This window comes from Stegostoma tigrinum, chromosome 40, assembly GCF_030684315.1.
Source record: "Stegostoma tigrinum isolate sSteTig4 chromosome 40, sSteTig4.hap1, whole genome shotgun sequence".
In the NCBI taxonomy this organism is placed as follows: Eukaryota; Metazoa; Chordata; class Chondrichthyes; order Orectolobiformes; family Stegostomatidae; genus Stegostoma; species Stegostoma tigrinum.
In genome coordinates, this window is record NC_081393.1 from 5572408 (window position 1) to 5587560 (window position 15153).

At 53.0% G+C, this 15153-nt stretch overlaps 1 protein-coding gene across 4 annotated transcripts in view; it reads right to left on the reverse strand.

The window, feature by feature from the left end:
- Positions 1-15153, reverse strand: part of entpd4 (ectonucleoside triphosphate diphosphohydrolase 4) — a 99507-nt gene that overhangs the window by 20998 nt on the left and 63356 nt on the right. For all 4 annotated transcript variants that reach the window (XM_059641057.1, XM_059641056.1, XM_059641058.1 and 1 more), the window contains 4 exons: positions 7928-8139; positions 7176-7389; positions 3334-3517; positions 709-857 (listed from right to left, as the gene is read on the reverse strand). In XM_059641057.1, coding sequence (XP_059497040.1) covers positions 709-857; positions 3334-3517; positions 7176-7389; positions 7928-8139 — 759 coding nt within the window. The remainder of the gene's footprint in view (positions 1-708; positions 858-3333; positions 3518-7175; positions 7390-7927; positions 8140-15153) is intronic.

Consider the following 15153-nt stretch of genomic DNA (forward strand, 5'->3'; position numbering starts at 1 on the left):
TCTCCCCACACCCCATCGCCAGGATCCTCTCCCCTCCCTCTGACTCCAGCATCCTCTCCCCCCTCTGTCTCCAGCATCCTCTCCCTCCCTCTGTCTCCAGCATCCTGTCCCTCCCTCTGTCTCCAGCATCCTCTCCCTCCCTCTGTCTCCAGCATCTTGTCCCTCCCTCTGTCTCCAGCATCCTCTCCCTCCCTCTGTCTCCAGCATCCTGTCCCTCCCTCTGACTCCAGCATCCTGTCCCTCCCTCTGTCTCCAGCATCCTGTCCCTCCCTCTGTCTCCAGCATCCTCTCCCCCCTCTGTCTCCAGCATCCTCTCCCTCCCTCTGACTCCAGCATCCTGTCCCTCCCTCTGTCTCCAGCATCCTCTCCCCCCCTCTGTCTCCAGCATCCTGTCCCTCCCTCTGTCTCCAGCATCCTGTCCCTCCCTCTGTCTCCAGCATCCTCTCCCTCCCTCTGTCTCCAGCATCCTGTCCCTCCCTCTGTCTCCAGCATCCTCTCCCTCCCTCTGTCTCCAGCATCCTGTCCCTCCCTCTGACTCCAGCATCCTGTCCCTCCCTCTGTCTCCAGCATCCTCTCCCCCACCTCTGTGTGTGTGTGTGTGTGTGTGTGTGAGAGAGAGAGAGAGAGTGAGAGTGTGTGTGTGAGAGAGAGAGTGTGTGTGAGAGAGAGAGTGTGAGTGTGAGAGAGATAGCTGTCGCGGTAACTGACCTGTTTCTCGAAGCCCATGTCGGGGATGTTACAGCGCACCGCAGCATCTTCATTGTGACCACACAGGTTGTTCTGGTTAAACTGGCAGGCAGTGAGAGAACTCTCAAAGCCTGTGCACGAGACCTGCTTCAGGTGGGTCATGCCGATCCCTGTGACAGAACACAATTAAAGGAGCCAGTGAGGGCAGCCACCACAGCCAAGCAACAGTGAACACAGCTTTGTGGCTGTGATAACACAGATCACTGCACTCACTCTCCCTCTTCACCCCTCCAATAACTCACTGTCCATCAAAGTTGGAATTGTAGGGAAGCCAGATCCTGTTGTTCCATTGGTAATCAGCTATGGGGCCACAGAGCCTGGGTGTGACAGCTTCAGGCCCACAGGGAGTGACACCCTGCCACTGCCCCATAACAGCCCCTAAACCAAACCCACAACTTGATCCCGATCTCTGGCACAGACGTGATGATTGACTCTCCTCTGTTTCATTGAGATCTGAACAGCTTGCAAAGAACTTCCCAACACACAATCGCTCCCATCCAGACAAGGGTCAGGGGAACACATGGGAACATCATCCCCCCCCCACCCCCCGCAAGTTCCCCTTGGAGCCCCTCACCATCCTGACTTGGGAATACATCCGCCATTCCTTCAATGTCATTGGGTCAAAATCTTGGAATTCCCTCCCTATAAGGGCATTGTGGGTCAACCCACAGCACATGGACTGCAGTGGTTCAAGAAGGCATGGTGTTTTGGCTTTCATTAACAGGGGGATTGAGTTTAAGAGTCGTGAGATCTTGTTGCAGCTCTATAAAACTTTGGTTAGACCGCACTTGGAATACTGCGTCCAGTTCTGGGCGCCCTATTATAGGAAAGATGTGGATGCTTTGGAGAGGGTTCAGAGGAGGTTTACCAGGATGCTGCCTGGACTGGAGGGCTTATCTTATGAAGAGAGGTTGACTGAGCTCGGTCTCTTTTCTTTGGAGAAAAGGAGGAGGAGAGGAGACCTAATTGAGGTATACAAGATAATGAGAGGCATAGATAGAGTTGATAGCCAGAGACTATTTCCCAGGGCAGAAATGGCTAGCACGAGGGGTCATAGTTTTAAGCTGGTTGGTGGAAAGTATAGAGGGGATGTCAGAGGCAGGTTCTTTACGCAGAGAGTTGTGAGAGCATGGAATGCGTTGCCAGCAGCAGTTGTGGAAGCAAGGTCATTGGGGTCATTTAAGAGACTGCTGGACATGTATATGGTCACAGAAATTTGACGGTGCCTACATGAGGATCAATGGTCGGCACAACATTGTGGGCTGAAGGGCCTGTTCTGTGCTGTACTGTTCTATGTTCTATGTTCTATGTTCTAAGGCAGCTCACCCCCAACTTCTCAAGGGGCAACTAGGGACAGGGTAATAAATGCTGGGCCCAGCCACTGACACCCAGGTCATGGGATCATAGCATATGTGGAAAGAAGCCATTCAGTCCATCGAGTCTGCACCAACTCTCCAAAGAGCATCCCACCCAGACCCATCCTCCCTACCGTGTAACTCTGCATTTCCCAAGGCTAACCCACCTAATCTACACACCCCTGAACACTTTGGGCAATTCACCTAGCCTGCACATCTTTGGACTGTGGGAGGAAGCCGGAGCACCCGGAGGAAACCCACGCAGACACGGGGAGAATGTGCAAACTCCACACAGATAGTTACCTGAGGCTGCATTCGAACCCAGGTCCCTGGCACTGTGAGGCAGCAGTGCTAACCACTGGGCCCCTGGGCCACCGTGCCACCCCTGACTTGTAAAGAAACTAAAGGAAACCCACCAAATGAAAGAGGTAGCAACAGCAAGAGGAACACTTTAGGTTCGCAGTTTCCTGTCTCTGGTACTGCCCACCTCAGTGCGGGCTTGAGGATAGGCAGGGGGCTGGGAGAACAGCAAGACAGGCCGAGAAATTATGTTGGTGGGGGTGGTGTGGAATGGCTCAGGAATGGGTTTGGGGACAAAATCAGAGGGTCACTGAGGTCTACAGTCTCAAAAAAAAAGGCCCTTTGGCCCATTGGGTCTGTGCTGGTCAAAAACAAGACCCTCACTCTAACAATCCCATTCCCAGCACTCAGCCCACAGCCCGGTCATCACAAGTGCACATCTGACTATACCTTAGAATGTAGAACAGAGAACAGTACAGGCCCTTGGGCCCACGATGTTGTGCCGGACTTTTACCCTAAACTCAGGTCTATCTAACCTCCACCCCTACCTTATACTGTCATCCATATGCCTATCTAATAGCCGCTTAAATGCCCCTAATGAGGCCGACTCCACTACCCTCTCCGCCAACGCATTACACGCTCCTCCCACTCTGAGTAAAAAACCTACCTCCACTCCACATCTTCGATGTGACAAGGGTTTCTGCCTGTCCCGCACTGACAGGCGACGGGCTCCAGATTCCCCACCACCCTCTTATCCTCACATCACCTGTGAGCCTCCTGCTCCTTCCCCAAAATCTCTGCCTACTCCCCCTGCCGCCTCCCCGCTGATCACTGATCCCTCCGGCAAAGGTGGGGGAAAGCACTCCTCCCTATCAATCTCCCCCAATCTGTTGCTCCATCTCCATCACGTTCGGAGCCAGCAATGCCTCACCTTTGCCCATTCTGGCTCCGGTTAAAGCCTCCTTGGCCGTGCCGAATCCCAGCTCTCGACAGGCCACGCTGGCCGCCTGCAGGTTCCAGCGGTCATCACACACCGTCCCCCACTGTCCATTCTTCATCACCTCCACCCTTCCCTCTCCGATCCTCGGACCTCCCCGGAGACGGATCAGCGGTCTCTGCAGTGACAGACGGAGAAGGTGGCGCCGAGGATCAAATTCCGAGACATCCGCCCACCGCCCCACCCTCCGGCCGGCTCGGAAATCTCATGCAGCACCACATGCCAGGATGGCGGAGATGGCCCCTGGCAGTACGTCGTGGGCGGGGAGGGGTGTGCAGTGCAGAGGCTGGGGTGGGGAGTGAAGCGCACAGGGAGTACTTGGGGAGAGTAACAGAAACCACGGCATCTAGACCCACCTTTGAGTTATTAACGGCATTAAAAGCTCTCAACCTCTTGAGCTTATTGTGCTGCCTTTACTTTCAGGAACTTTCATCTTATCACGAGGCTGCGAGTTCATATCGCTTCGCTCGCTGCGACACAGATTTAAAAGGCACCTAAAAGGGGCAACTTTTTCACACAGAGGGTGGTGCGTGTATGGAATGAGCTGCCGGAGGGAGTGGTGGAGGCTGGTACAGTTACAACATTTAGAAGGCATCTGGATGGGTACATGAGTAGGAAGGGGTTGGAGGGATATGGGCCAAATGCTGCCAAATGGGACGAGATTAATTCAGGATTTCTGGTCAGCATGGACGAGTTGGACAGAAGGATGTGTTTCCAAGGTATACAGCTCCATGTCTCTATAACACATTGGAGCCAACCCTGAATGTGAGAAAACTCTCAGGTTGGACTGAAACATCACAATTCCTTCCACAAATACAGCTGCCCATCAGCAAGCTTCAACAGAAGGCAATGCCACGAGGACATAGGTTTTGTCTGTGAGGGGTGGTAGAGAGAATGGCCTTGTTTGAGAGAGGAGGTAGGGGATGAGAGGAGGGGAGCATGTGTGTGTCTGTGTGCGTGTGTCTGTGACTGCGTGTGTGTGTGTCTGTGACTGTGTATGTGTGTGTGTGTCTGTGTATGTCTGTGACTGTGTATGTGTGTCTATGTGTGAGTGCGTGAGAGTATGTGAGCGTGTCTGCTGACACGACAGCACCCCCTTGCCATCAGACTGTCTTCACGCGGTCCTGACTGCCTTAGAGGCTGGTCGTTCAGCCCATCAGATATGTGCTAGCCTTCAGAACGAGCATCAGACAAGGTGCCATTCTCCTGCCTTCTTGCCTTGAGGGAATCAGTCTGGGCTCACACGAGACACAGGCTGGATTTCAGTGGGAAGTCAGGAAGCAAGTTCAGGGAGATTGATGCGGTGCCACCATCTCCAGGTTTCTGAACCTATTCACTTTGTTCGCAGATTCCCTGGGCATCAGCATGGGTCACCACTCCTGACTGTTAGCATGGGGTCTCTGAGGGTGACCTCAGGGGAGATGTGGCTCTCCTGGTTGACCAGCGACTTGGAATCGCTGTTGGACTGTGTGCTTCCTCAAGGGTGCAGACATGAAGTCACCCGAGGCAGAGGGGCAGCGATCAGTTTGCAGAGAACCCCCATCCCCCCAACAACTATCCTCAAATGGGGACTCAGCCTGCATTTCCATAGCACCTTCAACATGTGCTTCACAGGAGGATGCGTGAGACTCCAGGCTACGCGAGCAGACATCAGGGGGATTGCCGGGGGTGGGGGGTGTGAACGTTGACTGAATGAACCAGAAAGTCACACTAGGCTAGCAGTACGGGGTAGCTCAGAGATCGAAGAAAATCGACAACCGAGAGATGGAGGGGAGAGGTGCGGGTGGGATAGAAATGGGGGAGTAAATGAGCTGTGATTCGGGGGTTGGTGAAGTCAAGGGAGAAAGAGGTTGGAGAAGAGGGGGAGGAATGCAGAAGGGCAAGAGAAAGGAGTGGAGGGAGCATAGGGGTGGGCAAAGGCAAAGAGACAGGAGCCTGAGAGCAGTTGAACATGGTGAAGAGGGAGAGACACCCAAAGGAAGGGAGGGAATACTCAGAGATAATGGGAACTGCAGATGCTGGACAATCCACGATAACAAAGTGTGGAGCTGGATGAACACAGCAGGCCAAGCAGCATCTCAGGAGCACAAAAGCTGACGTTTCGGGCCTAGACCCTTCTTCAGAGAGGGGGATGGGGACAGGGTTCTGAAATAAATAGGGAGAGAGGGGGAGGCGGACCGAAGATGGATAAAGGAGAAGATAGGTGGAGAGGACAGTATAGGTCAGGAGGTAGGGAAGGGATAGGTCAGTCCGGGGAGGACGGACAAGTCAAGGAGGCGGGATGAGGTTAGTAGGTAGGAAGTGGAGGTGCGGTTTGAGATGGGAGGAGGGGATGGGTGAGAGGAAGAGCAGGTTAGGGAGGCAGAGACAGGCTGGGCTGGTTTTGGGATGCAGTGGGTGGAGGGGAAGAGCTGGACTGGTTGTGTGGTGCAGTGGGGGGAGGGGACGAACTGGGCTGGTTTAGGGATGCGGTGGGGGAAGGGGAGATTTTGAAGCTGGTGAAGTCCACATTGATACCATTGGGCTGCAGGGTTCCCAGGCGGAATATGAGTTGCTGTTCCTGCAACCTTCGGGTGGCATCATTGTGGCACTGCAGGAGGCCCATGATGGACATGTCATCTAGAGAATGGGAGGGGGAGTGGAAATGGTTTGCGACTGGGAGGTGCAGTTGTTTATTGCGAACCGAGCGGAGGTGTTCTGCAAAGCGGTCCCCAAGCCTCCGCTTGGTTTCCCCAACGTAGAGGAAGCCACACCGGGTACAGTAAATACTCGGGATTGGGAGGGTGGGGAGCAGCCGAATGAAGAGGCGTCCTGGCTGATATGCCCTCCGCTCCGTCTCTGCAGTCACTGAATTTTGTTTACATGTCGCAATCTGACTGGGAGGAGATCCTAACGCCGTGCATCCTCTCGTTTCAAAACTGCAAAAACCAACTCACGGAGGTGTGCACAATCATCAGCCCGAATGCCAGAGGATCAGGGCTAACTTGCTCGGCAGGGGGCGGGGGGCGTGGGGGGGGCAGGTCTGCCAAATGTCCAGCCTACATCCGGTAGCAAGAAACTGATCCGCTCGGGACCTTCCCAGGCAACTGCCAGCTGGCTTTCATTATCCGATGTGCATTACACACATGATGTGGAATGTGCTCTGTGCGGTGACTTGTGTTTCAACTTGAGTATCCCAGGCTACTTTCTCCATATTAACCGATTATTACACAGCCTTAGGGCTGCCTGCTAGTGAGGGCACCATTCAAACTGGCTGGGGGTCGGGGAAGACAATATGGGGAGAGGAGGTCAATGGGGGCACATTTTCTAAACTGCCTGAGCTGCCCCCGCAGTCAGGGAGGCTGTCAGTCCCATGCTCAGACCCCTGGAGCAAGGCTCCAGTGCCGCCGAAAGGACCCTGGCGTCTGGATTCTCCTGCCCACCGGTGGGATCTTGCTGTGCGGAGGCCCGTCTGCCAACTCGGTGTTCCGGCAAGTCTCAAACTCAGAGGGATGTAGCCGTGGGGGGGACCATTAGCGAGCAATAAATAAGAGGGCGCCAACTGTAGCACCCTCATACCAGCCATGTCAGGTCCATGGTCTCTGGGCCTCTGGGACATTAGCTCATCCAGGTGAGCCGTTATCCACTGAACCCCTGACCAATAAAGCGCCATCATCGTGGCAAGAGGAGGCCATTCGGCCCAGATGTGGTAAGGCCCCTCCCGTCCGGCCCATGGCCCTATTGCACGCGAGCTGCCCCAGTCGGGGTGTGGGGAATGGAGGACGTGTAGAATTTACCTCAGTCTGGAAGGCCTTCCGAACCCGGGTAGTGCTGAGAGCAGCAATGGGACGCCCAGCCACACAGCTAACGATCACAGGCATGTGGCTCACACACGAGCCATTAGAGCTGGCCTCGGAGTGGCCCAGGCTGCAGCTCGACAGGTGGGCCTCGTTGCCCATGCAGTTAATGTTGTACTGCCAGTAAGTGTGTCTCTTCCTGCTCGCAAAGATCCTGCACAAAACACAGGCAACAGAACGCCTCAGACCAACAGCCAACACAAGGCCGCACTCTGTGCTCCGCTCAGGGGACACAAAAACCACACCCAGCATACTCTCCCGCAAAGGTATGGGGACAGCCAGTACACGCCCAGTATACAGCAGGCAGACACGCGGGGAGAGCCAGCATATCCACCACAGGACCAGTATATACAACACAGGACCAGTACACACGATACATGCCAAGTATAGAACACACAGGGAGAGCCACCATATCCAATACAGGACCAGTATACACAATACAGGACCAGTATACAGAGCACAGGACCAGTTTCTAACGCACAGGACAAGTATACAACACAGAGACACACAGTGAGAGCCAGTACACAGTACAGGAACAAAACAAAGTTGCTGGAAAAGCTCAGCAGATCTGGCAGCATCTCTGAAGGAGAATACAGAGTTAACGTTTCGGGTCCAGTGACGCTTCCTCAGAACTGGTGGTGGTTGGGAAAACGTCAGTTTATAAACACCACGTACCGAAGCTCTGTGCTTACTTGTAAATCTTTGTGTTATAGCCTTTCTCTGCCGGGAATCCAAACATGCCACAGATGACTCTGCTATTCATGGCCGTCCAGTCGGTGTCACAAATCTGTTTCCACTCACCATCCTGCTTCACCTGGACATAGCCCTCGGTAACAGGCAGGCGTTTCCTGGAGGAGCCGAAAACACCCTTGATGCGAACATCTTGCACTTGTAGCTGCTCTTCCTGGGGTTACACAGACACATGGAGAATGTTAGGAGGGGACCTGCTGAATCTGGTCAGAGAATCTCACAGCATTAGTCAAGTCATGACCATCTCCCCATGACCGTACTCCCCCGGGCTTGGGAGGGTGATGAAACATTCCACAATACTGCATCCGGGCAGACCATTCAGCTCACTGAATCCATGCTGGCTCTTTCCAAGTGTAGCCCCACTCCCTTAGGTTCCTCGAGTTCTTTGACCTTCAATTTTTGGCGTGAATCACTGTTGGCTGGAATAGTTGAATCTGACCCCAGTAACCTACCAGACAGCACTTTCAGACAGTTGGTGAGAAGCTGGGTGTCCAAACACTGGCCTTGGGGCACCCCTCTGGTCACAGCCCGCCAAACTGCAGAACGAACCATTTACCCAACTCACACTCTCTACCCATTCACCAGTCCTCAAATCCCATCTGTTTCAATACTGTCACACCCACCTCCTGCCTCAGACTTCCTGAAAATGCCAATACACTGCATCCAATGGTTTCCCCCAAAACCCCCTTCCAGAATTATAGAGTCACAGGATAGAAATGCTGCAGTGCACAAGCAGACCATTCAGCCCATCCATTCTGCAACAACCCTCCAAAGGGCATCCTATCCAGATCCAACTCCAACCCTATCCTTGTGACCCCACCTTTCCCATGGCCAATCCACACGCCCTTGGCTAAAGCAATTTCCCACGGCCTAACCTGCACATCTTTGGACTGTGGGAGGAAACCGGATCACCCGGAGGAAACCCACGCAGATACGGGGAGAATGTGCAAACTCCACACAGACAGTCACCCGAAGCTGGAATTGAACCCAGGTCCCTGGTGCTGTGAGGCTGCAGCGCTAACCGCTGACCAACCTGTGACTCTGTCCATTCAGATAATCGTTTCCTCAGTGCCCAGCAAATCACATACTTCGGATAGGTCTGGAATTCCCTAATGGAAACCTAGGGAGCAACTGGTTTTCGGACACAGCGTGTTTTTGGGTCCACTAGTTTGAATTGTTTGGTGGGGGGGAGAAAAAAAAACTTGCCTTTCGAGTCTGCTCAAGCCAGATGAAGTTTTTTGTCCCCAGAGGACCCGAACGCAATGTGTCTACCTGTCTGCTGCCGACAAATCCTTGGCATTTTCCGGACATAAGGATAATGGATACCCGATCTGTACTAGTTTCCAGTATTTCTCCCAAATAGTGATGTCAGGTTGACTGGTCTGTCAGTGAACATTGTATCTCTGCATTTGCAAGCTTTCGATCTGTCCTGTTGCAGAATTGATGGCGTTTTGAAAAGGACAGGGGTAGGGAATAAGGTGTTTCATGTAGTTCTCAACGTGACCTCAAGGAAAACAAAGCGAGGCAGAGGGACAGAAACAAGGAATGAGATAGGGCTGAAAGCAATTCAAAGGGGACGGGAGATTAACGTCATCCCTGCACACAAGCCCGAAATTATCCCACTTTCCTGCAATTCCCAGTCCTCCAGACTCCTTCAGCCTGTTCACAGACGTTCCTCCTGTTCTGCCAAACATTTCTTCATCCACTGAACAGCTGGGCAGCGAGTCACTGTTCAAAAAAACAGACAGACAGACACACACAAACACACACACACACGCACGCACACACACACGCATTTCCAAACAATGGCTTGCTCCCAGATTTGGAACTGTTCATTTTCAATCGCAGTTGTCCGCTCCAAGAGAAAAGCATTGAGCCAAACGGATGCAAGGGCAGGCAGAAATCCCCTCACCTCTCCTTGCTGATACTCTGATGCCAACTCGACACCAGGGCCATGGGCACGGCCTGCAGTGCCATGTGGCTGGAAGTGCATGACCCTGGAACACAGGGTTGGGCACAAGGAAGTGTCCTGCACCCTCAGGTAAAACAAAGCCATGGTGGAAAGCAGAGAGGGGGAATACCGGGGTAATACTCTCAAAAGGGCCAGCACACTCAGAGTGGGCTGAAGGGCCTCCAGTTTGGTCGGCTCCCGAAATGAATGAAATGCTAGTGCCAGGTTTGATCCACTGTGGATGAGCACACTTTTGGGAGAACTCTTCCCCTCACTCAACCATTCCATCGAAATGTAGATGCTTATTCCAGGGTTTTACAGGATTCAATGTTGATGGGCTGCTTCTCCCTAGCTCAGGCGTTCTGGGTGCAGCGTCTGGAACTAGGGAAGCACGGGCTCACGATAAGAATCTGACTGTTCAGTAATGACAGGAGGAGGGATTAATCCCCTCGGAGAATCTTTGTGGCTCTTTGGAATTCCTGCCCCAGCAGAGCTGTGGATCCTCACACGTTGAGTCCAGTCACTGCAGGGATTCACAGGCCTCAAGGAAACACAGAGGGGGTCACAGAGACACAAATATCCAAAGGAGCAGCGGAAGGTATGCCATTCGGCCCCTTGAGCCTGTTCTGCGTGAAGACGTCCTTTCCTCCCAGGACCTCCAGCGAGACGGCCTTACGGTTTGGGGCATCGGGCAGAGAGGAAGGATGATTACTGTGCAACATGTTTCCCATGGGGAAGCTTCCCGTTCATTTTCCCTTATCCTCGCTCCGGGGAGGCAGGGCTCAGGGTTGGTGAGGAGGGTGTGAAAGGCAGAAGATCACGACGCACTGACACTGAGGAGTGACTGGCGGAAAATTCCACCCCACCCCCCGGCCCCAACACACACAGATACACACACACACACACACACACACACACACACACACACACACACACACACACAACCACACACACACAAAAGCTGCTTTCTGCAAGGCCTTGAAAGGACTTGAACTTGTATAGTGCCTGGCTCTCACGAGCTCAGGGAGCCCAACAGCCAATCAGATGGTGTGAAGCGTGGGAGGGGTGATGGGTGGTGGTTTGGTGGGGGGAAGGGGCTGGGTAATGGTAAGGGGAGCCTGTCTGGTGTATTCTGACAACCCCCCCAACCTTTCCCCCCAGTAACCAAATTCAGTCAGGATTCCGCTCTGTCTTCTCTGACTGTCCCCATCCAGCCTAGCAGTTACTGTCTGAGGAGGAGGAGGGGTTTAAAACACAGTGCGATGCCCTTCACAGCCGAACAGACCGCCCGCTCCTCCAGCATGCGAGCTGACTGTGCGAGACATTTTTCTGAACCCGTAAAGGAGGAAGGGGAGGAATGGAGAGGAACAGAATCAGTGCCTTTTGGGGGGATCCGTGCCTGAGGGAGAACAGCACTAACAGACTGATCAGAAACACACGGAGATTTGTGGAATGGAGCATCAGGTGCTTAAATCATGGGCCCTGTGCCTCTGTTGTGGGCTCACAGTCTGTGTAACTCCAGCTGCCAAGTCATCGAAAGCCCCACTTCCCTCACTCTTAGAAGCGTACACCCGCGTCAACAGTGTGACACATTTCAAAGGTGGTCAGTCAGACAGACACAAGGTATTTCAGAGCCTGTGCAGCTCGCTGTTCAGACAAGCAGAGCACAGCAATAAGAGGAACTGTCGGCTGCTGAACGAACAGTCTCTGGGAACAGATAAACAATGTTTGCCCAAGAGACACAATGTCCCCGAGTCTCATTCCATTCTGGTGACTGAAGATTGCAAACCACATGTTCGAGGCTGGAATGTACCCTGGTCTCTCTCACATGCCTGACACTAACATGGTTCTCCCTGTGAGGCATTATCTCCACTGACCTGTCCTCTCCGAGACGTCAGCCAGGGCTCTCTGAGAGGTTCCAGTCAAATGTCCAACTGTGTCATTTCGGAGAGAAGCGCACTGGACACCCCTTCACATCTCGCTCCCCGACTCAAACGGCAGCATCACCCCTAAGGCCTGGGGCAGCCTATGTCATGCATAGCAAGCTCCCACCAGCTGCTGTATTACTCAGGAGCAGGGAAGCAGAGAGACAGCGCTAGGGGGAATGGAATAAACAACCGGGAAAACTCGCAGTGACATTCGCAAACAACCCCAGCTCTTACTTCAATCATTTTACTCTCAGACTGGTTTGTTATAAAAGATTATTGGAGACAGGCATAAAGTGGCTGCTTGACTGACAGTCTGATAGGCAATGGAAAGCTGGTGTGACTTCCAACTGTGTATGTGCGTGTGTGCGTGTATGTGTGTGTATGTGCGTGTATGCGTGTATGTGTGTGTATGTGTGTGTATGTGTGTGTATGTGCGTGTGTGTGTGTGTGTGTGTCAGAGGGTGTGTCTGTGTGTGTGTTTGCATGTGTTGGAGCGTGTGTGCAAGTGTGTTGGGGTGTGTGTGTGAGTGTTGGGCTGTGTTGGGGTGTGTGTGTGAGTGTTGGAGGGTGTGTGTGAGTGTTGGGGTGTGTGTGTGAGTGTTGGAGGGTGTGTGTGAGTGTTGGGGTGTGTGTGTGAGAGTGTTGGGGTGTGTGTGAGTGTTGGAGGGTGTGTGTGAGTGTTGGGGCGTGTGTGTGTGAGTGTTGGGGTGTGTGTGTGAGAGTGTTGGGGTGTGTGTGAGTGTGATGGAGGGTGTGTGAGAGTGTTGGAGGGTGTGAGTGAGTGTTGGAGAGTGTGTATGAGTGTTGGAGGGTGTGTGAGAGTGTTGGAGAGTGTGTGAGTGTTGGAGGGTGTGTGTGTGAGTGTTGGAGGGTGTGTGTGAGTGTTGGGGTGTGTGTGTGTGAGTGTTGGGGTGTGTGTGTGAGAGTGTTGGGGTGTGTGTGAGTGTGATGGAGAGTGTGTGAGAGTGTTGGAGGGTGTGAGTGAGTGTTGGAGAGTGTGTATGAGTGTTGGAGGGTGTGTGAGAGTGTTGGAGAGCGTGTGAGTGTTGGAGGGTGTGTGTGTGAGTGTTGGAGGATGTGTGTGAGTGTTGGAGAGTGTGTGTGACAGAGTGTTGGGGTGTGTGTGTGAGTGTTGGAGGGTGTGTGTGAGAGTGTTGGGGTGTGTGTGAGTGTGATGGAGGGTGTGTGAGAGTGTTGGAGGGTGTGAGTGAGTGTTGGAGAGTGTGTATGAGTGTTGGAGGGTGTGTGAGTGTGTTGGAGGGTGTGTGAGAGTGTTGGGTGTGTGTGTGAGTGTTGGAGGATGTGTGTGAGTGTTGGAGAGTGTGTGTGACAGAGTGTTGGGGTGTGTGTGTGAGTGTTGGAGGGTGTGTGTGAGTGTTGGAGGGTGTGTGTGAGTGTTGGGGTGTGTGTGTGAGTGTTGGGGTGTGTGTCTGAGTGTTGGAGGGTGTGTGTGAGTGTTGGAGGGTGCGAGTGAGTGTTGGAGAGTGTGTGTGAGTTTTGGAGAATGTGAGTGAGTGTTAGGGGGAGTGTGTGTGTGTTGGGGTGTGTGTGAGAGAGTGTTGGGGCGTGTGTGTGAGTGTGTTGGAGGATGTGTGAGAGTGTTGGAGAGTGTGAGTGAGTGTTAGGGGGAGTGTGTGTGTGTTGGGGTGTGTGTGAGAGAGTGTTGGGGTGTGTGTGTGAGTGTGTTGGAGGATGTGTGAGAGTGTTGGAGGGTGCGAGTGAGTGTTGGAGGGTGTGTGTGAGAGAGTGTTGGGGTGTGTGTGTGAGTGTGTTGGAGGGTGTGTGAGAGTGTTGGAGTGTGTGTCTGAGTGTTGGAGGGTGTGTGTGAGTGTTGGAGGGTGTGTGAGAGAGTGTTGGAGAGTGTGTGTGAGTGTTGGAGAATGTGAGTGAGTGTTAGGGGGAGTGTGTGTGTGTTGGGGTGTGTGTGAGAGTGTGTTGGGGTGTGTGTGTGAGTGTGCTGGAGGATGTGTGAGAGTGTTGGAGAGTGTGTGAGAGTGTTGGAGGGTGTGAGTGAGTGTTGGAGGGTGTGTGAGAGTGTTGGAGGGTGTGTGAGAGTGTTGGAGGGTCTGAGTGAGTGTTGGAGGGTGCGCGTGAGTGTTGGAGGGTGTGTGAGAGTGTTGGAGAGTGTGTGAGAGAGTGTTGGAGAGTGTGTGTGAGTGTTGGAGAGTGTGAGTGAGTGTTAGGGGGAGTGTGAGTGTGTTGGAGGGTGTGTGAGAGTGTTGGAGTGTGTGTCTAAGTGTTGGAGGGTGTGAGTGAGTGTTGGAGGGTGCGCGTGAGTGTTGGAGGGTGTGTGAGAGTGTTGGAGAATGTGTGAGAGTGTTGGAGGGTGTGAGTGAGTGTTGGAGGGTGCGAGTGAGTGTTGGAGGGTGTGTGAGAGTGTTGGAGGGTGTGTGAGTGAGTGTTGGAGGGTGCGAGTGAGTGTTGGGGTGTGTGTGTGTTGGAATGTAGTGACCTGTGTACTGAGACAGCACAGTGGCAGGTGAAACCATCAGCTTTTGATGCCTGGAGACTTGGTGGGTTGGCCTTGCAGTGGAGCTGTGCTATAGCAATTATGTGCAATCCACCACATTAGGCAAAATCAATGGGATACATTCCCAACATTCCATGAGCCAGAGTTTCCATTCCCTCACCTCCACTGACACACTGTCCAGCACGCTCACGCCACCAGCCTCCAGGCCACATCTCCAGCACGCTCACACAATGGCTTCTACTTCCAGCAATGTCCAACAGAGAACCCTCTCCCCTCACACGGCCACTGGAGCAATAACGAAAACACCACCGCAAACCAGCAATCACTGGGATCAGCTTGAAACATCAGTCAAGATGAAGGCATTAACACAGATCAGCAGGACCAGACCATTCAGCCCCTCAAGCCTGTACTATTCATGTCAACTCCATTTATCCTGCCTTAGCTTCACACCCAAAACAAATCTGTCGATTTCACTGTTACCAAAAGCTTTGCTGGTCGTAGATGCTTTCGATTGCTTTTGTTAGATATTAAATGTCAGTCAATATATGGAAACTGTACACAGCACAGCAAGAAGCCATTTGGCCCATCGTGTTCTCTGAAAGATCAAAACCAATTGATCTCACTTCAATGAAAGTGGAATGTCAGGGGGACTGCACTGACTCTCACCATCTCCAGGACTTCTAAGCACATTCACTGCACTAAGTCAAGACCTACACTCCTGAGAGGAAGCAGCAATAGGCTTTACTGAATGAAACTAGAGGAATGGTCAGAGGACACACACAGACACACTCTCTCACACACACACAAGCCCCTCTCACA